Below are 24,569 nucleotides of genomic sequence, written 5' to 3'. Positions count from 1 at the left end.
TTCCCTATGTGAAGATCCATGTCGTAGGAAAACCCTGAGGCTGCACTGTGTCGCGCTGTAACCGCGTCAGCTAGTGCTTGTGCCTGTCCTGTCCCTCCTTTACGAATTACTGTTAACTTTGATGCGTTCCATTTCGTCCCATTTGCCAGCAGAAACGAATTCGTGCCCACTCGTCTCTCCACCTGGATCGGCAAAGGAAATTTGGTCCACCCTGTTTTACTTTTACGAAATCTCCTGGCTCAATGATAGACGCTCTGGCACCTCGTTTTTCATCGACGTACTTTTTTGTTCGTTGTTGCTGCTCCTTAACGTGCTGTTTCAACTTTTCCATGGCGACATGTGGCTCCTCAAAAAATTCCCTTTCTGGGAGGTCAACAACATCCAATCTTGTTATGGGTTTTCTTCCATGCAGCAGGTAAGCCGGTGACGCTCCTGTAGTTGCATGCGGGGTGGCCCTATAAACACCCAGGTAGCCCCAGATGGCCTCCTTCAGTGGTATTCGCTCCAATGCCGCAACCTGCATATACTCCTTGAGAATGCGGTTGAACCGCTCAATTTGACCATTGCATTGCGGGTAGTACAATGTTGTAACACATTGCTGAATTCCCCGGTGTCATAAAAACTCCTCAAAACATGTCGACATGAACTGACGCCCATTGTCAGTCACAATGCTTTTTGGGTACCTTTCTCTCAAAAAAATTTCCAAGAGTACTTTCACTACTGCCTGTGTAGTTATTGTGGACACAAATGCCACTTCAGACCACTTGCTGTAGTAATCAATAATAGTGATTGTAAACCTACACTCTGGAGGGGCTCGCTCCATTGGCCCAACGATGTCAATTCCAAGCTTTTCCCACGGCTTCTCGGGCCACTGCACTGGCTCCAACGGGGCCCTTACAGTTTTTGCAGATTTATCTGATGCTTTGCAGACAACACAATTCCTAACCAGAGATTCAACATCACTGTCCATTCCGGGCCACCAGTACTGTTCCCTCAACCGTTGTTTGGTCCTTACAATGCCTGGATGCGATTCATGTGCCATCATGACTAGCCTGGAAGTGAGTGCTGCTGGGGGAACGACCTGTTCAGCGCGAAACAGTAGTCCGTCTATTACCGACAGTTCTTCTTGTATACGAAAAAACAACCTTAGTTTTTCAGCTAAACAGCCCTTTTCCGGCTGTCTGGACATAACATACTGTGCCACCTCATTTAACTCTGAATCCTCAGCTGTTGCTGCTGGCAACTCACTCTTTGTGATCATGCTGGAAACCACAGCAACTACTTCCTCCACAGGTAGTCCTCTGCAGAGGTCAACGGTAGCCTAGAAAGCGTATCCACAACGACACTGGGGTTCCCCTTTGTGTGCTGCACAGTGAAGTTGTATCTCAGAAGTCTAGCAGACCAGCGTTCAATACGCAGTGGCCGTCTTCCAACCCCATTTGTGGACAGCAGTGTCACCAAAGCCTGATAGTCAGTTCGTAAGACAAACTTGCGGCCCCACAGATAAACATGCCAATGTTCGCACGCCCATAAACATGCCAGCGCCTCTCGTTCCCCGGTACAGTACTTGTGTTCTGGTGGCGTTAGTGTCCTCAAAGCGAATGCCACTGTACGTACTTCTCCGTCGACTACCTGCTGTAGCACAGCTCCCATCCATATGCCGAGGCGTCAGTGGTCACTTGTACAGGCAAAGACTCGTTGAACATGGCCACCACCGCACATGACGACAGCGTCTTCTTGACCCTGCAAAAACTCTGCTTAGTGCTCTGGTCCCACACGAACTTCTGTCCTCTACGAAGAAGCTGCCGTCGCAGCGGCTCCACCCACCTCTGCATAATTGGGGAGAAAATGAGAGTAATAGCCTATGAGCCCAAGGAAAGACCGCAGCGAGACTACATCGGCAGGCGTTTGTGCTTTCATCACAGCATCCACCTTTGACTTAAGGGGGGAAGCGGGTCTTTGAGACCGAAAATCAGAAAAAAAATCGAATTTTTGAAAATGTTTTATTTGGATTCTGCCGCTACTGATGCATAACCTCGCCAATTTTCATTCGTCTTAGATCAGTATTTTAGCCGTGACAGCATTTTATGTGCCATCAGCGAGCTAAACTTTTAGCGATGAACGCGTAAAAAACGGGCTTATTCAGCGCTGCGCTGTTGCCGTTCTACGTTCCCTACGGCAGCCATCTTGGTCGCATTCGAAAGAGCCGCGCTTTTTCTTGAATATCCCGCCGCCCTTGTTTCCGTCCACTCAGAATTCATGTAGAAAATCCGCGCCAAAAAAAGGTCCCTCCGCGTGAGCCTATTGGCACAGTGAGCCCACGTGACTAAATAACGCCTTCCGATTCGTCGGGCCTCCCGCGCTGTCTGCTACAGTGCACGCAAAGCGGCAAGTGATGTCGCCGTAGTATAACTGTGTTCTCGTCGATTTTCGTCCGTAAAGTTCCAACCCGCGCAAGCTGGCAAGAAACTGGAGCAGGCGTTTTTATCATCCTCAACAAAGACTGCACGTTGCGGCGGCTTACTGGCACGGCGCCAAGCGAGCTAGACGAAGTGCGCCGCAGCCGCCGGGAGTGAATTAGGCCTACGCTCTCGGCCGCGTTTTGGAACTTTGATCGTGGCGAAGCCACATCGAAAGTTGCGCAGCGCTCATAAATTCGAAAAAAAAAAAAAAAGCGAGATCACGGCTCGAGTGCATCAGAAGCGCATCCAGCGGAGGACGGCGTGGCGGGGGAACGCGATTCATCGGTCGAAATGCCGACTTCACCTGTGTCGGCAGCCGCCTCGACGACGTCAGTGATAGGCAGCGTGGTAGAAGGATCGACACGACGTTCTTGACTAGCGCCGATCGTGCGCAACAGCAGAAAAGACAAGATAAGATCTCCGGCTTATCGGCAACTTCCGCTAGCGAGCGCAAGCTGCGGACGCTCGCAACAGCGTGCGAGGGCTCTGATCCGTCGGCGGCTAACTACGGCATCGTCGACTTCTCCGCAATCAACAAACTGCTTGAAAGGACATGCACTGGGGCCGTTTCGATTGGAAAATGTGATAAACTACTCTCCTGGTGTCTTCTAAGGCATTTATTTCCAAAGTAAAGCATTTTTACTTGTGCAGCGCTCCTTGAAGATACAGAGCTTTGTTTTTTGCTTTTTTCTCAGTTTCAATTTTTTGGCCACCTTTCATTTTTTTAGCGAGCGTTTCTCAGCTTTGGTGCACTTGATTTTGATCATTTTTGTATTACTGAAAAGCTGGATGTTTAGTGAGTGCAACAAAGTGTCATATGTTACTATAGAAAAGCGTAAGTTTTTACGAGAGAAAATAACAAATATATTTTCTCGGTAATCGAATGGCGAACTTTGAAGCTTCATAACTTTTGTTGTAGGAAAGCTAGAACCATAAAATTTGCTTTTTGAACTCTGATAACTGTAGAATGCAATGACATTTAATTCAGCAGGATCCGAGTAGCCAATATATCAAAAAGGTGATTAAACGAATTTTAATGAATGATTAATTTAAAAATTGTCATAAGGGCTACATAAAAACTGAGTTCATATTTGATATTTACACATGTAAATACATGATCACCGAAGTTTTCATCATCCTAACTTAAATAAAAAGATGCTTCATGTCAAAGTGCCTCTTCCCCCTTAAAAACAATGCTTTCAGTCTTTTCTGATTTTGTCAGTTTCATTTTTTCAGCCAGTGTGCAATCTTCTGATCACGTTTTCTCAGCTTCCACAAGTCCAATTTTAATCATTCTTCTTTTGTTTAGAACCTAAGTGTTTGGTAAGTGCCGTACTACTACCAAGTAATGCAAGATAATGTTATTTATTAAAACAAATGTCACTTTTGATCAAAGTAATTGAGCTGGTACTGCAAACATGAACTTCAAATGCCTACAACTTTTGTTCTAGACAAGCTAGAATGACGAAACTTGTTGTTTGGCACTCCTTGGTTACAGTAGGTTATAATGACATGGAGTTTAGCAAAAACTATGCAGTACATTTTTTTGGAAAGATGACAAAAGATTTTTACCAAAATGTCTCTGTTAAGGAAGAATGGTATAACATACATTAAAACAAGCTGTGTATTTAAGATCAGCATACAAAACTACATAAACCTTGAAATTTTCATCATTCTAACTCAAATTTTGAAAAATGTTTTTCAAAGGCCCACATATCCCCTTAAGTGGGGCCAGGCCTCTTGCGCTCACGTGATGACCCAAAAAGGAGAGTTCCTTGACAGCGAATAAGCATTTATGATTTAGCTGCAGCCCCGCCTCAGCGATCCGATGCAATACCTCGCGAAGGTTACGGTTGCGCTCGTTATTAGTCTTTCCAAAGACTATAATGTCGTCGATATAAAACAACACGCCCTTGCAGCCCTTCAATATTTCTTGCATCATTCGCTGAAACGTGGCTGGTGCCGATGCGAGGCCAAAACAAACTCTGCGGAACCTAAATAAGCCTTCGTGCGTGATAAACGTCGTTATTTCACGACTCTCTTCGGCTAATCCCACTTGATGGTAGGCTGCAGCAAGATCCAGTTTCAAGAACCATGCTGCTCCGCTCAGCGCATGCAACCGTTCCTCCGTGTGCAGCAAGGGGAATCCATCAATGACCACTGCTTTGTTTGGCTCGCGCAAATCGACGCATAGGCGAATAGTTCCATCCTTCTTCTGCACAACCACTATAGGAGACACCCATTCCGCAGCACTAACTCTTTCTATAATGCCTGCATCCAATAATCTTGTCAGTTCAGCCGCTACTTTGTCTCGCAGCGTCAGGGGCAAACGTCGAACTTTCGCTCCTACTGGTTTTACATCTGCGCGCAGCTTCACAGAATGTACAAAGTTTTTCGCTAGTCCCAACTTATCAGCGAAAAGAAAAGAAAACTTACTCAATTCCGGAGGAAGCGACTGGGAGCTGGCCGTGACTTGTAGGCACTCCAATGTAGAACCGATGATGTGCAACTGTATGCAGCTGGTGCACTGCGTCTAGTCTCAGTAATGCCATGCCTGGGGGAACAACGTAAAAGCGGAGGCAAGCCGAGTTGTTCCCGCCTACAACTCTGGCTGTGAACCATCCCAAGACTGGAATTTTCTTCTGTGAAAAATCCCGCAGCGTCGCTGTAGCCACAGTCAAAGGAAACCCGTTGGCGAACTTGTCTCAATAGACGTGGTCTGGCAAAATAGACACCGACGACCCAGTATCCACCAGCAACTGAAGTGGCTCATTCTCAACAACGACGTCAACTACCAACGTCCTTCGTTCCACTTGTCTGACCGCCAGCACAGTGAGCACGCCTTCTTCACTAGTGCCGTCGTTCCGGACCGTTTGTACGTTCCGCTCCGCCCTCATGCCACAGACCGCTTGAAAATGTCCCATCTTGTGGCATTTGGAGCAACGCTTCCCCCGTGCTTTACATTCCTGTGAATTAGTGAGGTGCCTTGTAGAGCCGCACCGGTAACACGTCGTTGTCGAGTCCCCGTCTGGGCCTCTGCCTTGGGATACGTGCTTTACTATGTCCGTTTGTGGCGACCCTTGGTCATAGACCGCAGCATCCTCCGCTGCCTGCTCGTACGTCTGCAGCATTTCTACAGCCTCTGCCAGCGTAAGTTGGGTCCCCTTCACGAGCCGTTTCTGTCACAATTCAGTGCTCCGTATTTCGTCAACAACCCTGTCTCGCAGAGCCGCCTCCAAGAAATCCCCAAAGTCACACGTCTTCGCTAACTGTCGGAGGGTTATGACGTACTCTCGTATAGGCTGATTCGGCAGTTGTCAACGTAACGTGAATCGACGTCGCTCGACCAGTACGTTGACTGTGCTTGAGAACTGGCGCTCCAATAGGACCAACGCCTCAATGTAACTATCTCTTCCACTTGCCTCCATCTTATCTTCTGTTGTGTCTGGCGTCCGTGCCGGCTCTGGGCCCAATGTGCGAAAAATATGGCATTCCTCGACCCCAAGACATTGTAGTAGAATGCCCTTTTTCCGTAGTGGCAGTTGTGCGTCTGTCCCTGTCGCTTCAAGGAAATTTGTGAAATCATCGCGTCACTACTCCCATGAAATTGTCGCATCTCCAGGAGTCTCCAGGAAAGGCGGTAATGGCGGCAGTCCGTACGTTGTCATCTCGTAGGTGACGCCCCTTGGAACGGCAGGAAAACAGTTCGTCGCTAGCTCACTAGCTTCGCCGACTGTGCCAGAATGTGATATCGCCGTATCGTGATACGCCGAGTGATAAGTCAAGCCGGACGGGGAACCACCGCCCTTTATTTTGATGGCAATCACTTATATACAGATGATAGCATTGACAGCGCCCCCTATACACTACACAACAATAATAATACAGTTAAAACTCAATCTGACAAAGCCTGATTTTACGCAGTTCCCCGTCTAAGGAAGAAATTTGCATTCCCGGGCAAGTACTCATAAGATTCAATATTGTTGTTAACCCAAACTAATGAAACTAACATGGAACCAAAACCAATTTTCTGAAAAAAATTAGTATAAAGAAGCACTATTTGTTTTTTATTTTTTACAGAGATGGCTTTTTTCTTAAAGCACGGGCACTAAAACAGGGTGCGTACAGGTCCTTGAAATCCTTGAAAACCCTTGAATTTGAAAAATCCGTTTTCAAGGCCCTTGAAAGTCCTGGAATTTTTTCTGGTCCTTGAAAGTCCTTGAATTGCGACCTCCGCAATTCCGCAATGCGACCTCCGTAATGGGGTAGATTGGCTCCGACCTGACAAACTCCCCTTTTCGGAAACAGTAATTCAGCGCGAGTGCACATATGGTTGCGCTTTGCATAACTGCTTGAGAAAAAGACAAAAAAAAAAAAACACCGCGTCCAACCGCGAGTCAAACGAAGCGAACGACACGTACCAACCACTCTTCGGTGCTGGCCCCTTGCCAGCGTTTACACTGCCTTAGTTGTCCCCTCTTTCGCCACCCGTCGGGCTCGTCGGGCGATGGCGATCTGGCTATACCCTTTGAATCGGGTTGCCTGCGCTCAATGCGCGGCGTAGCCGGGAAAAACGAAAAAAAAAGAAAAAAGAAGAAGAAGGAAACAGAAACGTATTTCAGAGCATCGCGGCTCCAAGACATTCCCGGAAACATGGGCACAGGAGTCACCGCGGCGCACCATACCGCCACCAGTGTTCCAACCGTTGTTTGGTTAACTCCACATGTGTTCTGGCGCCTTTATGCTGGTCTTCTCCTTCGACAAAACCGAGTGCCGTCTGTAGCGATGTTGTCTCGGAGGGTGGGTGGATCTTCGGACACTGGAGGACTATGTGTTCGATTGTTTCCTCTGCTGCATTGCAAAGGATGCATTGCGTCTGCTGCCCGTCAACATAGTGTGCCCTCCAGTGTCGAGTACGTAGCACGCCAGATCGTGCCTCCGCCAACAAACCACTTCCTCGTGAATTGTCGAAAAATGCCTCCTTGGCGATGTCTCCCTTCCCCATCATGTACACAGTCATAGATGACTTCTTTTCGGCCGTTCTCACCCACTCTTCCCTTTCCTGCTGCCGCACCAGCTGCCTTGTACTGACCGCTGGCACTGCCACCTTCACATCGCCCTGCGTGGATTCCAGACAGACAGTGGGGAGGTGATATCGGTCCCGCAGGCTACGTGTGTGACGTGCCCACTTTGTTGAGCAGCTGGCAAAGATGGTGTGCACCCACACCTGTCGCGCGAGATTAGCACTGGGGAGGCGCGTGAAACGCTTCTCATACGTTGCCTTAGCCACCGCCTCACGAGCCACGAAGGAGGACCACCCCACGTCTCCCTGTATCGCCTCAATAGGTGTCTGTCGGTGCACGCCCAGGGCTACTCGGCCGGCTTCTCTTTGACGTCTTTCCAGAAATTCTCTTGTACCGGATGAGATGCACAGCACCGCATTCCCATACGTCAGCCCCGGTACCGCTACCATCCTCCACAGCCCCCTCATCACTTCGTACCTGTTGAAGGCCCACAACGTCTGCCTACCCAAGATGCCCCGGTATCTTGTTGCCTTCATCCTCAGTGCGTGCTCGTGTTGCTCAAGATATCTGGGCCCTGTGTTCAAGTGTACTCCGAGGTACTTCACCCTGTCCGTGCACTGTAGGGTGCTTCCTCGTAGAGACCATGCTTCCCCGGAGTAGCTCTTCGGCCCCGATACCATGACGCCGCACTTTTGTGGATTGAACCGCAGATGGAGTGTGGCCATCGTGTCCCCACATATGTCCAGCAAAGCCTGGAGCTCGTCCGGTGAGTGTGCCAGCAAGGCAATGTCGTCTGCGTATATCAGCACTGGGACCCTCGTCGTCACTGCCCTCCCCTGCTCCTTGTGCCGCAGTGCGTACCCGCACCCTGATGCTTCCAGCTTTTGGGATAAACCTACAATGTAGAGCATGAAGAGCAGCGGCGACAAAGGACACCCTTGCCGAAGTCCACACGTACTCTTCACAGATGCTGTCATGTGGCCCCCCCCCCAGTCCGCCCTGGCCGTTACTCCTTCATACAGTGACCTGAGGATATCCAGGTCCTCTTCCTCAAGACCCAGCCGTTGCAGAATATCCCAGAGCACTGGCCGATGCACACAGTCATATGCTTTCGATATGTCCAGGAAAGCCACCAGTAATGGGCTCCGATTTTGTTCAGCAATTTCGATGCATTGTGTCAAAATAAATAAATTATCTTCAATGCGTCTGCCCGTACGAAAGCCCATCTGAAACTCTCCCAGCACACCTGTTAGCTCTGCCCATCGTTGTAACCTTGCCCTGACCACCTGTGTAAACATTCTGTACAAAACTGGTGTCACTGCAATGGGTCTGTAGTTCTTCAGGTCTCTTTTGTCACCTGACCCCTTGTACAAAGGAATCACCCTGCTCTCTTTCCATGATTCTGGGATTTCAGAGTTCACCATAATTTTCTTGAGGAGCTCTCGAATGGTCTGGCGTGTTTCCTCACCTGCGGCCTTCACTAGACTCATTGGGATGCCGTCCCACCCTGCTGCGGTACCACCATCCATTCTAGCAGCTGCACGGTCAAGCTCTCAATCTGTGGGTGCTATTCGAAGTTCTGCCTTCTGTTTCGTCTCCCGAGTCGGTAGTATGACTGGCTGAGCCTCTTCATTATCTCCGCTATCTTGAGTTTTGCCCTGTATATTACACAGCCATTCCTCCAGCAGGGGCAGGCATGCCATTCCTTCGCTATTATGTCCCTCCGGCGTTGCACGTAGTACATGCTGCTGCTCCCTGCTTTGCCCTGCTTTAATGTACCGCCAGAATCTTTGTGATGCCTGTGGACCTGCTGCTTTCAGTTCCTCCATGAACTGAACATTGACCCGGTGCATGCTTTGTTGTACAAGCTTGGCTGCATCCTTTTTCAGGGACAAGTAAGTATCCCATGCCTGGACAATGATCTTCTCATCCCCATCTTTATTTGCTTGCCGATGGATTCGGTTCGCCTCACGTCTTGGCTGTCTTGTCAATGTTGCCAGCAGTTTAAGTTGTCTTGTCAATGTTGCCAGTAGTTTATAGCACATTCACTGTCGTTGTACTACCATCGCGCGCATAAGAACGGAAAATTAAAAAAAAAACTTCTACAGCGAGACACCAAAAGTACTAATTCTAATGACAGCATCTGACGCTTAATAATTGGCTTCGACGCTGTATTTTTATTTTTTAGCAGACATTAACAACACAGGCATAGCGGATTCTCGTTTAGCTGTTGGCAACATTGACACAATGCCAGTCTATGTTTGCGCTGTGTGTGTCTAAACTAGTCCTACACTATGCTTCATCGCATCATGCATGGCGCTTTGTGTGCGATATCTGGTTTGTGGTGCACGTGCGTTGTGTTGTGATGACCGCTCGCGTAGAACGGGAGTTTCATGGTCAGCTTCCATCTTTTAATGTGAGCGGCATCAATTGTGAAACTCTGGAATTATGCCGGGAAAGTGCAAGTTTCAAAGCGGGTGGCTTAGCCACGACTGCTATAACAAATGGATTTCGCCGGACCCGACAAACCCTCACCGAGCCTCGTGTAAACGATGCCAGAAAACTTCTGACATTGCAACGATGGGTGAGTCGGCTCTGAAGAGCCATATGAAGAGTGCACATTAGTGCAATGAAGGCAAGCACAGTACTCAACGTCCCGAGGACAGAACAGTGCGCCAGTGCAAGTGAAGGACCCACCCGCGCTGTGTCATCGCAGGCTATGAATTTAGGTCGTGCTTGTCAGACCCATGACATGGTCACAGACGCTGAAATTTTGTGGACCTTGAAGGTGGTCACTAGCCATTATTCTTACAGGTCTTCCTCACAAGCTGCCGATCTCTTAAGGCGCATGTTCCCTGATAGCGATCTTGCGAAAGGTTTTTCCTGTGGAGAGAAAAAATGCTCCTATATAGCGTGCCATGGGCTTAGACTTTTCTTTCAATCAGCTTTGCAGAGGGAGGTTGAAAACTCGGACTGCTACGTCGTCCTTTTTGATGAATCTGCTAATGAATGTATGCACCAGTATACATTCATGTATGCACCATGAATGTATACTGCAACTCCTCGCACAACGTGACAACAAAATATCTCACATCTATCTTCATGGGGCATACGACTGCTGACGACATCCAGGAAAAGTTGTTGAAGGCCCTTGAACCTTTACCACTTAGAAAGATTGTCCAAATTTCTATGGATGGACCCAATGTTAACTTGAAATTATTCAGGTCCCTGCAAGCAGACTTGCATGAAAACTACCAAGTGCAGTGCGTTGATGTCGGCACATGTGGCTTGGATGTGGGCGCGAAAAGACAAGGACGAAGGGAAGAAGACACACACACACAAGTGCCAGTGTGTGAGTGTCTTCTTCCCTTCGTCCTTGTCTTTTCGTGCCCACATCCAAGTACCATGACAGACCAACAAGCCCGCATCGCTACCCTAGGCACATGTGGCCTGCACGTAGTCCACAATGCCTATAAGGCAGGTGTCGTGGCCAGTACATGGGGACTTGATGTCCTACTGTCAAGTCTGAGCATGCTCTTTGACAACTCCCCGGCACGAAGAGAAGATTTTACAGCCATAACTGGGCAGAGCACATTTCCACTGAAGTATGTAGCGCATCGCTGGGTGGAGAACGTCAGGGTAATAGAAAGGGCCCTGCTTCTCTGGAGCGACATCAGAAAATACATAGAAGCAGCAAGGAACAAGAATGTCACCCTACCAAAGTGCGCTTCTTTTGAGAACTTGTGTCTGTTCTTCCGTGACCCTCTTCTGTTGGCAAAGCTGAACTTTGCCCTAATTGTTGCTTCAGCTGTCAGATCCTTCTTGGTTGAATACCAAGTAGACAAATCTATGGTTTTCTTTTTGGCAAGAGACCTCGAGACAGTTGTAAGAAAGCTGCCCATGAAGTTCATGAAATGCTCAATTTTGTCTGCAACGGGGATCAGTGGCCTTTTGAGGCTAGACATTGAAGATGTGAGCAAACATGTTTCGCTGGAAAAAGTGGACATCGGCCACACATGCCAGCAGATTATAAAAGACTGCAAAGCAAGTGCAAAAGATGTGTTCCAGTTCAAAATGGAATGCAAGAAGTTTCTGATAGCCATGACAAAAAAAATTCTTGACAAAAGCCCTTTGAAGTTGACCCTTGTGAGAGGCCTGTCCTGCCTGGACCCACGGCTTATGTGCTGCAAGCCAGATGAATGTCTCTCAAGCCTAAGGAAAGTGGTTGATGCTCTCACCGCAGCTCACAGATTTGACGAAAAGCAACGAGACTCTGTTTGAGCTGAATACACGGAGTTGTTGCAACAGGAAAGAATCAGCTTCGACTTTTTCAGAAAGGCTCAAATAGGCTAGATGAATTTTTCCATGAGCTGATCGGCCTAAATTTCTCATATGGTGAGCTTTGGAATGTTGTCAAATTGCTACTTGTTCTCAGCCATGGCCAAGCAACAGTTGAGCGTGGGTTTAGCATAAACCGTCAAGTTGCTGTAGAGAACCTCACAGACTTGTCCTATGTGTCAAAACGCATCATATGTGACGCTGTAGAGAAAGTTGGTGGTATTCTAAGTGTCCCCATCACGAAGGAACTACGGGTATCAGTATCAGCAGCAAGGAATCGGTACAGTGCACACATTGAGGCTCAAAAGCAGGAGAAACTTGATGACGCTAGGCACTCAAAAAGGCATCTAATCAATGATGAGATCGACAGCATGAAGAAAAGAAAAAATGGAACTGGAAGCTGTCGTAGCGGATTTGACTGGTTCAGCTGATCGCCATTCAGAAAAAGCAGAACAGTCAAATGATATTACCTTTGTAGTGGAGTCCAACAGCTTGCGGAGGACTGCAAAAACTAAAGCGGAAGAGCTGAAAAACATCATACAGCTAATACACGAGAAGTCCCAGCAGCTGTTGTGAACCTGCTATAGTTTGTTGTGAACATTTGTATTTTGTTGTGACTGTAGAAGTGTTCCGAGCTGGAAATTAATGGTGCGCAATACTGAGCTTATACAAGTCCTTGAAGAACTTGTGAACATTAGTCATAAACTTTGTTTCTCAATATAATGAACCGGACAAGTGATCAAGCAGTGTTATAATGTAGTTGTGATGTACATTTTATGGGTAACTGTGTGCAATCAAACTGGGAAGAGTGTTTATGAGATGCTTAATGAATATTACCCAGTTAATACATGTAGTACAAAACTGTTAGCAGCTGTTCTAGACTTTTCTGTGTGTGGTGTGAAGTTTTCAGTGTTGTGGACTTGACAAGGTGATGACGGCTGGACAGTTTAAATATATTTGTGGTATAACTTTGTTTATTATAATATGGTATAAGTGCAATAACACTGTGCTAAATGATTTGGAAATGCTTGGTCAACCACTCCAGCGAATACTGACGTAGTCTCTTCAGCTGTTATGTGATCATTGTGGGAGCTTTATCATCTTGTACTTGAGAAGTGATCAGGATTAGACATGTTTTACACAATTCCTACATACATTAATTTAACGGAAGTGCAGCAAGACTAGGCTGAATGTTTTGGAGATGTTGGTAAACAAGCTTAGATAACACTGTTCAGGTCAGAGCGGCCGTTGGTAGTGTTCGTTGTGTATTGCGAACTGTTCTTTTTACTCTTCTGGGCTTTCCAAGCAATGCAGGTTAGTCATTATTAACACCATTATAACATACATTTATTTATCTTTATATGAGTGAAATAATGCTACACTGGACGTTTTGAGTATGTCTGGTGAACTTGAAGATTATACTGCAAAAACCTCAACCTCTTTTGCATTGTAAGCGTCCATTGCATGTCGTGATCTTGAGAAGTTATCAGGACTAGGCATTTTTGTTGTTCTTGTGATACGCATTTATTTATTGTAGGTGCAATAAAATTTTTTATTTTGGAAATTTTTCAGTACAAAAATTGTAAGTTTGCATGCCGCTTTGAGTCCTTGAAAAACTTGTGAGAGGTCCTGGAAAGTCCTTGAAAGTCCTTGAATTTTTCCTTTGGAAACCTGTACGAACCCTGTAAAACATCTGTCACCCATAGTTGTGAGCCTGGTTTTATTTTGACAAAGCTACACGCCACCCACATGCATGGAACAGTGGACTCGACAGTCTCGCTGTTACGTACCAGATGGTACTACGGGTGGCGGTGGTTTATTGTTCCTCTCAATGCTCCCACAGGAACACTACTGTGTGCTTTCATTATTTCATGATTTATGCAACAAATGACACTGATCGTCTCCATGCAACTTTCTTGCTCACCCTGTTTGCATAATTCTCCCCATCTTTGCATTTTGGTTGCATGTCATATTTCACGTAGCCTTGCCTACCTGGCTGCATCGCCTGGACCGCACATGTGGAGCTCAATGTTCTGTAGAACCGCGGTTGGCTTTCTTTGTTGACTTCATCATGCGGAGGACGCTGTGGGCCTTGCGCCGGTCCCAGATTATTTTTTCGCTAACGTTGAATTGCCTTGCTGCTGCTCAGTTTCCGTGTTCCTCAGCAAATTCGACTGCGCGCAGCTTCAACTTGGCGTCATAACTTCACTGACTTTGCTTTCCATGTGGTGCCATGGTTAGCAAGGCTCTACCGGCTCTATGCTACGACGCACATCACACGCGATGCGCGCAGCAGCAGCGACACAGCGAGTGCTATGAAGGCATTATGCAGGACGGAAGTGACGGCAAAGGAAGCGGCTCTGAAATCCAAACTTGCTTTCCATAATTTATAATTTAAGAAATACCTCCACATTGTCACCCCTCTTTGATTATTTTTTTTTCTGTGCAAAACTACATCAGCTGCATTATTTCTAGGGTGTTAACTTGCCGTTAATCTTATTTTCTTTTGAAATGTGGCTTCTGTGCATGACAGAAGGTGGCACGTGGTGAAGCGTCATTTGCTGCCCGCTCGATGCAAACAGCCTGGCCACAGTATTCAAGTCACCCAAGCTGCGGCACCTAACCCAATTTTGAACGTATATGAGTCGCACTGTTGTATAAGAAGCACTGGCGAAAAATTCAGAAAAAAAAAAACGCAACTTATACACTGAAAAATATGGTATACTTCTTTACGTTACCATGTTACCGGATACCGGAAGGAATCTGCACATGTGTGGGCCTTTACGGAACATAGACTTTTACAGAATGTAAACTACTCGCTGGTTAGGCTTTACGTTTACGGCCTCTCTCGCAAATCCACCTTCGTTCGTGACTACTCGTGATATCCACTTCGCAGAGGCCCGAGCCGCGGAGCCAAAATAAGCCGAAGTGCAAGCGCCAATTGTGATCACCTTGTTTCAGCCGCAGCTAGAGCGACCGCAGCTAGAGCGACCTAGAATACCGAAGTCGTAAACGTGAGAGGCCTAAAGCTTTGATAAGCTGGATAGGTAGTGCCATCTAGCGGGGCCAAGGTGACTCAAGCAAGCATAAAATTGTCATTGCAGAAACATCGTGCGTTCTACTTCCAGTGTATGCCTTGCAACGGCATAATTACGAACTAATTGCCTTTTTAATCACATTTTCTCTCTGAAACACTAGGCGAAAACAAATGCATCCATGACTGTGGTTGCACGAAGCATCACAAGATGTCGACACCATCATCCGGTAACCCGGTATTCCTACACCCCTTTGCATATTCCGTGATACTGCACACACTAAAAACCTCTCTTATGATTTTGCCGCAGCGGTAATGCAATATTATCTAAATTAAATGTAGTTTAAATGCAGTTATCATCACCATTTAGTGGTTTGCACATACGTAAAGGTATACGTTTGGGGAGCTAAAACGTTTCTAAAACATGCGTTTCAGTAACGCGGTAACATTAAAAAGTATACTTACAAGCTAAAAGTCTCTATTAACATGCAAAAAATACAAATACATAATACAGGGGTGACATGTCATTAACATCGACATGTATTAACATTAAAAAAAAAGCTAGGCACAGTTCACAAGAAGGAGGAAAAAAAGGTCTAAACAATAACTTTCAAGTCTGCTATGGCTCAGATAAATTCTAAATTTGAAGCACCAGTAGGACTGCAACTTTGGCAATGAAGACAATTTCTTGAGGTAGTTTATTCTTTTTGTAGAATTATGTATGGCAGCCTTTTCCTTTTTTTTTTAATCGCAATCCGGATGTACGATAACCTGTTATAGCAATCTCTCTCTTTTTCTTATACGTACACTGCACTGTAGCAGACCGATGCCTGTGCTTGACATTATGCTGTTTACTGCATTTTACCCTGCCCATAAAATCTCCATCCTTCATACAATCCTTCATTTCACTTCCATACAATCTTTCAACTTCGTGCACTAATGAAATCCTTTGTGTCTCTATTAGTGCTGGGCTTTTCAGGGAAAACTGTGCCATTTTTTAGTAAGTTCGAAGTGTACATTTTTCTGGATAGTATAAGTACGTAATTTGTCGCATTTCCTGTTAAAAAAAATGTGTGAATTAGGTTCTGCTGTAATTGGTGTGGTAAAGTCTATCGAAAAGATTTTGGAGACAATCTTAATAACCCTTAAGCAATGTTCATAAGAAACAAGTTGGTTCTGAGGTTGAGCAGAAGCATTACTGTGCCTTTGCACAGTCATTGCATTCTGCTGGGACTGCACAAATGAGCATTGTCTTGTGTAGTATACATGTGTGGTGTGTGCAGGGTTGCCCCAAGATCTTCAGCACAGTTCTAGGCTTGCAGTACCACTTCCGACGATGCCGCCTCATGCAGCTCTACCGCTGCCTCAACTGCTGCGAGGCCACATTTGCTCGTCCAAAGACTCTGCTGGACCACCTGCGCATCTGCTACCCGGTGCGTATCGGCGGCAGCATATCATGCACCATATGTTGGCATAGTTGTGCAGTACTGCAACAATTATATATTGCTTGCTAATCGCAAATCATTTGTATGTTAGCAATTACCTCTTCTAATCATTTACAGTGGACCCTGGATGATAATGCAATGACCCGCATTTTACAACAAATCGGTTTAGTCGCGGCAAAACTTTTATAGAAATAATGTATTAAAAACCGCGATTATACTACTCAATTTTACATTGACCGCGCTTCGTGCGAGGAAGAAAGTACTGCTATTTTCTCAAATGTAACGTGCATTCAATTTTCACGGGTTCTAAATAAAAATTCCTCTGATTGTGATGATACTGGCTAATTGAGGCTGCCATGTCCCCATATTGACGATTAAAAAGAGAGAGAGAAAGGTAAGTACAATTTGCCTTCCGTTTATTCTCCTGGCAGTTCATTTCCCAAAGTGATCCAGTTTTCCTGGCTGTAAGATCGCTTCTCGATATGCCTTGATCACATGCGCATTCAAGGGCCATTACCTAGGCAAGCTCAATTGTCGGCAAGTTGGTCTTTTGAGGTCTGAATATTTTTCTATTTTCGGCCCGTAAAAGCTTTTCCTTGTCGGCATGCAGCTGAGATCTCTTCCCTTAGTTTGTGCTACTCCCTGTCACAGGCTTCGAGCACGCAAAAATGACGTAACGCAGCTATCTTCAGTGTGCAAAATGGCTTTTTTTTTTCACGTGAGCTTTCGAAATGAAAGCAGCACATCACCAATTACACTTCATTGGGGATAGATTCGTCACACACAAGTCATAGTCGCGGCCAATATAAAGAAATGTGCTCAGTCATCATTTCATGATGGTGACGACACTGTATCTGACCCCTCCGACAAAACTCTGTTTCCAGCACGGTTTTAGTTTTGTTTTCGTACTCGATTCTTCCCCGCAGACAACTTTTGAACTTGTTTTATTGAAAAGAAGGTGCGTGTTACATCCAATTTTTTTTTTTTTTTTTGCTGTGAGAATAAAGATTCGCTCACACTTTTCCCAGTAAAATGCTTGGCTGTCATATTTAAAAATAATTTAATCTACCTTTCTTGGGGCAATGCAGGTTCGTGTCGCGAGCTTGTCCAAGAGGTCTGTACATGTTTCTTGGGCAAAGCTGAACATTACTGCCTGTATTTTCCTAGCTTTTCTTTATTATGTGGCAGTTTTTCATGGTCCCCTTAAAGTTGTATCATCAGTGTTCCACTGTACCAGAATGCATAATTTATTTGAGCGAGCCCGTCGCAGGAGCGCCCTGAAGGAGACCAGCCTCGTAGATTCTCAGAAGTTCCATGCGGCCACCGGCGCTCAGTCGTGTCTGCTGCCTTGCCATCCCTGCGGCTGCCAGCACAGTTGCCAACCACAATGGGACCCATGCTTCACCACGTAGCCCAACACATGCGACACGTGTGAGTTACACTAAGCTGCACCATTTTTTTACAGTGAGAGCTGTATGAGATCACAACAACAGCTGATTTTGGTGGCGTAGTTGCCCGCCACCGATGTCCGTAACCACTATCACGCGAAATGTGAAAACAAAAAATTATCCAGGATCAGATGGGATTTCAACCCTGGCCCTCTGTATGGCGGCCGAGTATTCCACCATAGAGCCATGCTGGTGCTTGGAACTCCTTCGCAAGAAGACCCTGTACGGGTGCCATGTCAGACAAGGAAGCGCATTACCATGTGTAATATAGCGTGGTAGAACAGTAAAATGACAATCAGGTGTCACACAATGCGAATTGCGTAATGAGTGGGTCATTTAAGGTAGGTTACCACCTTGACGAAAAAATTTTACAGTTGTAGTGCTGATGTTATAATTATAGTTTTGGCTTGAAGGGCTTAGATAATTTGAAACGTCGAAATTGAAATTTCTAAAAATGTTAAAAAAATAAATTTATAAAAATCAAAATGTGCCAAACTATGCATGTTGCACCAACGAGCATAACTACAAAATGATAGGTGTGATCCCAACACGACTTGGCACGTACGTAAAGAGGACAATAACCTGTGCATCTACCACTACAAACACCACATCTCTAGTTAAGGCGCGCTATCATAAACAGACTGATAAAGCTGATATTCGGCAGGTTTGTTTTGCACACAGTTGGCCATAGTATGAAAAGTTACAGCTCGTTTTCGATCATTCTGCTTGACTGCACAGTTTCACATATAAAGAAATTGCTTGCAAAATTTTCTGTGAAAATATTTATTAGAAGGAAAGTTATCGCTGTTCACGTAACTGTAGGATGCAAAAAATCATGTTTTGAGAAAAATGGCTTTAAAGATTTCATCTAATAAAGAAACATCCAATATGTCTGAAATTCACTCGGCTCTTAGCTTGGGCTCTCCTTTGAAGCTGACAAATGCTCCTTTCGAGTGTGTTAAAGCATGCATTTTTTTTTTCTTGCTTGGTTTGCGTCCCGAGCTGACTCACATCAACATGCTCCACAGTGGGTCCACGCTAGGTATATTGATTCCCTCACTTGTGTTGATCCTTCTTTTTCGTCCTGTACTTTACTACAGTTCATGGAGCACTGTAACTTTCTCCTTGAACGGCAGAACTCAATCAGATAGCTCCAAATGTCGTATGAAAAAGCACCAACAACCAAAGGCAAATGCATGCAATGTGAACAACTAAGTACTCTACGGCGCCGCAGTGGAAATTATTAAATAAACGGAAAACATCATGTCCCACAACCTTGCGGGTACTGGGCTTGCTGCGTTCCGTCCGTAGTTAAAGCAAGGACAACGGAGGCTTCAACTCACAACAAACAATAATTTATTTAACTCTACACTGCATATGGCGGGGTCGGCCCAGGGACACGAGACGACGAGGCGGCAGCCATGATCGGCGGCAGCAGCAATCAGCCAGCGCGGGTGGCAGCATCCATCTTTCCTGGCAGCCAAGGCACCTGTCCCTGGGCAGCGTGCAGGCTGCCCCTTTTAAGCCGCGCAGCTGGGCCACGCGCACCGCCTCTGCGCAGCACGTGGCGCTATCTCGCGATAACCATCGGCCGTGGTTCCCACACGTCCCCCCCCTCAAAATAACGTCGTGGGGCCGGAGGATGGTCCGGTTGCAGGGACCCTAAAGCACAGCAAGGACAATGAAAACCAGTAAACATTTTCTTCTCGCCACCAACAAAATTATGTGCATTCAACGCATAACAAGGTGAACAGGACATTAGAGTACTTTGGGAAGATCTACGAATGCTTCCTCCTCCCTCCAAAATTCGTGGAAAAACGGAACTGAAAAAAAGATACAACTACAGTGAATGAGTCATTTTCGCAAACCCCTCTTGTCCGTCACTGGGGATGCAGGTTGTACCACTTGCTTGGTGGTGCCTGTGACTGGGTGGCCAAGCCCTGGTGAAGCATATCTGGATCACCAGCTGCTGCGTCTTGCCAAGCATTAAATGGTTTTAGATCAGAGACATGAATAGGGCCGCACGCTTGATTAGTTTAGCAATCTTTCAGCATGTACGAGAGCCTGGATTTCTGGGCGATTCTATACGGTCCGTCCCACCTGTTAGCTAAGGAAGCGGCAAAACCTTTCGAGGCGTCGCTGAGCGGGTGTGTCCGCTTCAACACCAAGTCCCCAACCTCAAAGCTAACGTTTTGTCGATGCTTGTCACACTGTCCTGCCTGTTCCATTCGGGACACATCGAGGTGCTGTCTGGCTTGTTGTACCGCGTCGGTCAGCCTCTGTCTCAGGTCCCCCGCAAACTTTGAATAAGGCCTTGAAGAAGCGGTTGCACATGTCAGAGCACTGTCCTGCGGAAAGCTCAATTCTTTGCCCAGGTTAAGTTGAGCAGGAGTGAAACCTGTTGAGCGATTAACTGTTGTCCTAGTTGCGAACGCTATTTCTGCCAGTTTCAGATCCCAGTCTTTATGACGCTCAGTATGCGCGACAGGCATAGATTTAAGATTTCGGTTTTCCCGTTCCGTGATGTTGGCTTGCGGGTGATACACAGACGTGCGCTTGTGACGAATTCCCAAGGCGTCACAGGAATCCGTGAACACCTTGCTGGTGAAGTACATCGCGTTGTCCGTGATCAGCTGGCCAGGGAATCCGAACCTCATGAAGGTTTCGAGAAGGCAGTCCCATACTTTCTGTGAAGTGAGCTTGCGCAAAGGAAACAATTGAACCCATTTCGTGAAATGGTCAGTCACAACAAGCAGATACTGGTTCCGCCGCGGACTCATGGGAAACGGGCCCATTACGTCACATGCAACAATCTGCCATGACGATCAACTGACTGCATTGTTCCTAACGCTAAACCCCCACGTGGTTTTGCCTTTTGACAAACTGAACAGGAACGCGCGTAGCGTAATACATCCTGTTTCAACCCTGGCCAGGTTACCGTACGACAGAGCTTCTCGTAAGTCTTCTGCCCTGAAGAGTGAGGGGGTCCGCTCTACATACGGCTGGTGCAGAAGCCTAGCTCCGGTCCCAGCCGCAAATAGTCGTACCGTGCACGTGTCAACGTCCCCTTCCCGTAGCGCGAGTCATTGCAGCTACGACGGGTTCGGGCGAATAAGGCAACAGGCTAGAACAACAAACAAACGTGTTATTGCTGCACTAGCAATAACACGTAAATGTCGCGTAGAGGGACAGTCCGCTCTAGTAGAAAACAAAGGGTAACGCTTACACTATTGCCACGCCCACTTCTTGTCTTGTTTTGATGTATTCGGGTTTGACCGGCAGGGACGGTTATCAACGCTCGACGCTGTCCGCGAAGTAGTGTTCTAGAAGCGTCGCGATTGTAGTAGATCGGTTTGTTAAGATTGCGCCCCGCACGCGAATGTTCCAGCTTTGTCTAGAGATAACGCCGCCACCAGCGATATTGCTGGAAAGTTCGATAGCGCCTGTATAAAAGCCGACGCGCGTGACCGCTTGTCAGTTGATCGAAGGACGACGCCCTGTTCGCCGCTATCATTGTACAGCGTGTATTGCTGTAGTTCTAGTTCTCATTTTCCCGGCCACAAGTTCGGCCCAAATAAACAGTTTCATTCTGCAAACGCCGACTGCTGTCTTCGTCGACGTCACGACCACGTGACATCTGGTGGAGGTGCTGCTTCATGATCCGGACGCCACCGCGGAGCGCTGACCCAAGCCCAAGCCGCGAAGAAGACGACTCTAAGGTCAACCCGGATCCTCGAACCAGCCGCCGGCAGAAGGGACTACAACCAGAGTACGGACCCCTTCCCGAAAACGCCAGGCAGCCGAAGACCGTCACATCTACCGCCGAGACGATGACAGACCAACTGCCACCTACAACGGTAGTAATGCAACAGCCAAGGGAGCCACCAACTTTCCGTGGATCGTCCTTTGAAGACCCGGAGAGCTGGCTGGAGACGTACGAGCGAGTCGCCGCCTTCAACCACTGGGACACTGAAGAGAAGCTGCGCCACGTCTACTTCTACTTAGAAGACGCCGCGAAGACGTGGTTCGAGAACCATGAAGCGAGCCTTCAATCCTGGGACCTCTTTCGGACGGCGTTCCTCAATACCTTCGCGAGCATCGTCCGCAAGGAAAAGGCCGCTGCTTTGCTGGAGACCCGGGTGCAGCTGCCAAACGAAAACGTCACCATCTTCACGGAAGAGATGACTCGACTTTTCCGTCAGGCCGACGCTGCGATGGCGGAAGACAAAAAAGTTCGTCTGCTCATGCGGGGTGTCAAACAAGAACTTTTCGCGGGACTTGTCCGCAACCCGCCCACGACGGTCGCCGAATTCCTCACCGAGGCTACGACTATTGAAAAGACATTGGACATGCGGACGAAACAGTACAACCGCTCTCCGCTGTCTGCAACGTTTTCCGAAGTGCACTCACTAGCCACCGACGACTTGCGCGAAACCATCCGAGCGATCGTGCGGGAGGAGTTGCGCAAGCTGTTACCTTCGCCGCAGCCTCAAGTGGATTCCATCGCAGACATTGTCCGCGAGGAAATCAAAGAGTCACTGGGTGTTCCTCAGCCGGCACCGCCGCAGCTTCAAGCAATGAGTTATGCTGCTGCAGCCCGACGCAACGCCCCCCCTCCTCGCCCGCGTCATGACGCCGCGCCGCCCCAGCAGTTCCGCCGCCAGGCACCACCGCCGCCACCACCGACGCCATACCGCCCGCCTACCGGCAAGCGATACACGCCGAGGAAGACCGACGTTTGGCGCGCCCCCGACCATCGTCCACTCTGCTACCACTGCGGAGAAGCTGGCCACACCTACCGCCGCTGCCAGTATCGACGGATGGGACTGCGTGGGTTCGCCATCGACGCGCCGCGTCCACAGCAGGGTGAACGACCACGTGACATCGCCGACTATCTGGCAGGAGCGCATTGGACCTCCCGAGGACCTTCCCGATCGCCGTCGCCAGGCCGCTACGCCTCTCCCCAACGCCGCCAGCACACTGGCCCGTTCCGGGGCCGGTCGCCTAGCCCGTATCCGGAAAACTAAGGGCAGCAACCGATGGAGGTGCGGTTGCTGTACGACGAAACATCGAAGATCCTCCGCCGCCGACGACGACGCCACGACGAAACCTTGAAGACCCGACGCGAACCAGACAGAGCCCTGACGACGAAGCCTCGCGGACCGAAGTGGACCTGACAACGCAACGGGGAAGCAGCGGAACAAACCGACGTAGCCGTGACCCGACGCCACGACCTAACTGCAATGCAAGACGACGAACTAGCGACCTCGACGTCCTTATCGACTGCCACAACGTCACAGCTCTCGTCGACACCGGAGCCGACTATTCTGTCATCAGTGGACCGTTCGCCGCGAAGCTGAAGAAGGTTAAGACCGCTTGGGAAGGCCCCGAAATCCGCACCGCTGGAGGCCATCTGATAACGCCGATTGGTGTCTGCACGGCGAGAGTCACCATCAATAACCGGACTTATCCTGCGAGCTTTGTAATCCTACAAAACTGCTCCAGGCATGCAATACTTGGAATGGACTTCCTAACTGAACACGGCGCCGTCATCGACCTGAGGTCCGAGTCGATAACACTAACCTCAGATAAAGCGCTCCCGCCCCGCGTGACGCCAGGGAACCATGCATTGAATGTGATAGAAGAGCAGGTGACCATTCCGCCGCGTTCCAGCGTCATTATTTCCGTCGGCACCGAAAAAGCTGAAGACATCGAAGGTGTCATCGAGAGCGATCAGCGTTTGCTGCTAGATCGTGACATTTGCGTCGCAAGGGGCATTGCTCGGTTGCACGAAGGAAAAGGAAGCGTGATGCTAACGAACTTCAGCCAGGAATACAGACACCTGAGCAGGGGCACGACGATTGCATACATCGAAGAAATCTCAGCCGTCAGCGATGCGTTTGCATTTTCGGATTCTGACGAAGCTACGACGACGATCCCTGAGCCACCCTTCGACGTAAACCCAAGCCTTCCCGCTCGCCAACAGCAACAGCTTCGACGCCTTCTGCAGGAATACAGGGACTGTTTCTCGTCGTCATCGCGGGTCCGACAAACGCCCCTTGCTAAGCACCGCATCATAACAGAAGAAAATGCTCGACCACTCCGTCAGAGTCCCTACCGGGTTTCGACGCGGGAACGGGAGGCCGTTAAGAAACAAGTCGATGAAATGCTACACGACGACGTCATCCAGCCGTCCAACAGCCCGTGGGCGTCTCCCGTGGTATTAGTGAAGAAGAAGGATGGGACCCTACGTTTCTGCGTCGATTATCGTCGCCTGAACAAAATCACAAAGAAGGACGTGTACCCTCTCCCACGGATAGACGACACCCTGGATCAACTCCACAACGCGAATTACTTTTCGTCGATGGACCTCAAGACCGGCTACTGGCAAATTGAAGTCGACGAGAGAGACCGAGAAAAGACCGCCTTTATAACACCGGACGGCCTGTTCGAGTTCAAGGTCATGCCTTTCGGTCTTTGCTCGGCACCTGCGACTTTCCAACGAGTCATGGATACTGTATTAGCTGGCTTGAAGTGGCAGACTTGCCTTGTTTACTTGGACGACGTCGTTGTGTATTCCTCGAACTTCGACGAACACCTCCAGCGACTTCAATCCGTACTTCAAGCAATCAAGAACTCCGGGCTCACCCTGAAGCCAGAAAAGTGCCGCTTCGCGTACGAGGAGCTCTTGTTTTTGGGTCACGTGATCAGCAAGACTGGAGTGCTCCCAGACCCGCAGAAAACAGCTGCCATCGCCGCTTTCCCGCCACCCACCGACAAGAAGGCCGTGCGCCGATTTCTCGGCTTGTGCGCCTATT

General features: G+C 48.1%; 1 protein-coding gene across 1 annotated transcript in view; it reads left to right on the top strand.

The window, feature by feature from the left end:
• Window positions 1-24,569, top strand: part of LOC119382310 (general transcription factor 3C polypeptide 2) — a 370,071-nt gene that overhangs the window by 23,387 nt on the left and 322,115 nt on the right. Inside the window, exons 3-4 of the mRNA XM_037650013.2 lie at window positions 16,142-16,291; window positions 17,574-17,734. Of these exons, the coding sequence (XP_037505941.1) occupies window positions 16,142-16,291; window positions 17,574-17,734 (311 nt within the window). The remainder of the gene's footprint in view (window positions 1-16,141; window positions 16,292-17,573; window positions 17,735-24,569) is intronic.

Source organism: Rhipicephalus sanguineus, chromosome 2 (assembly GCF_013339695.2).
Source record: "Rhipicephalus sanguineus isolate Rsan-2018 chromosome 2, BIME_Rsan_1.4, whole genome shotgun sequence".
Taxonomy (NCBI): Eukaryota; Metazoa; Arthropoda; class Arachnida; order Ixodida; family Ixodidae; genus Rhipicephalus; species Rhipicephalus sanguineus.
Note: the sequence above shows the minus strand (reverse complement) of the source record. Positions and strands in the feature narration are given on the sequence as shown.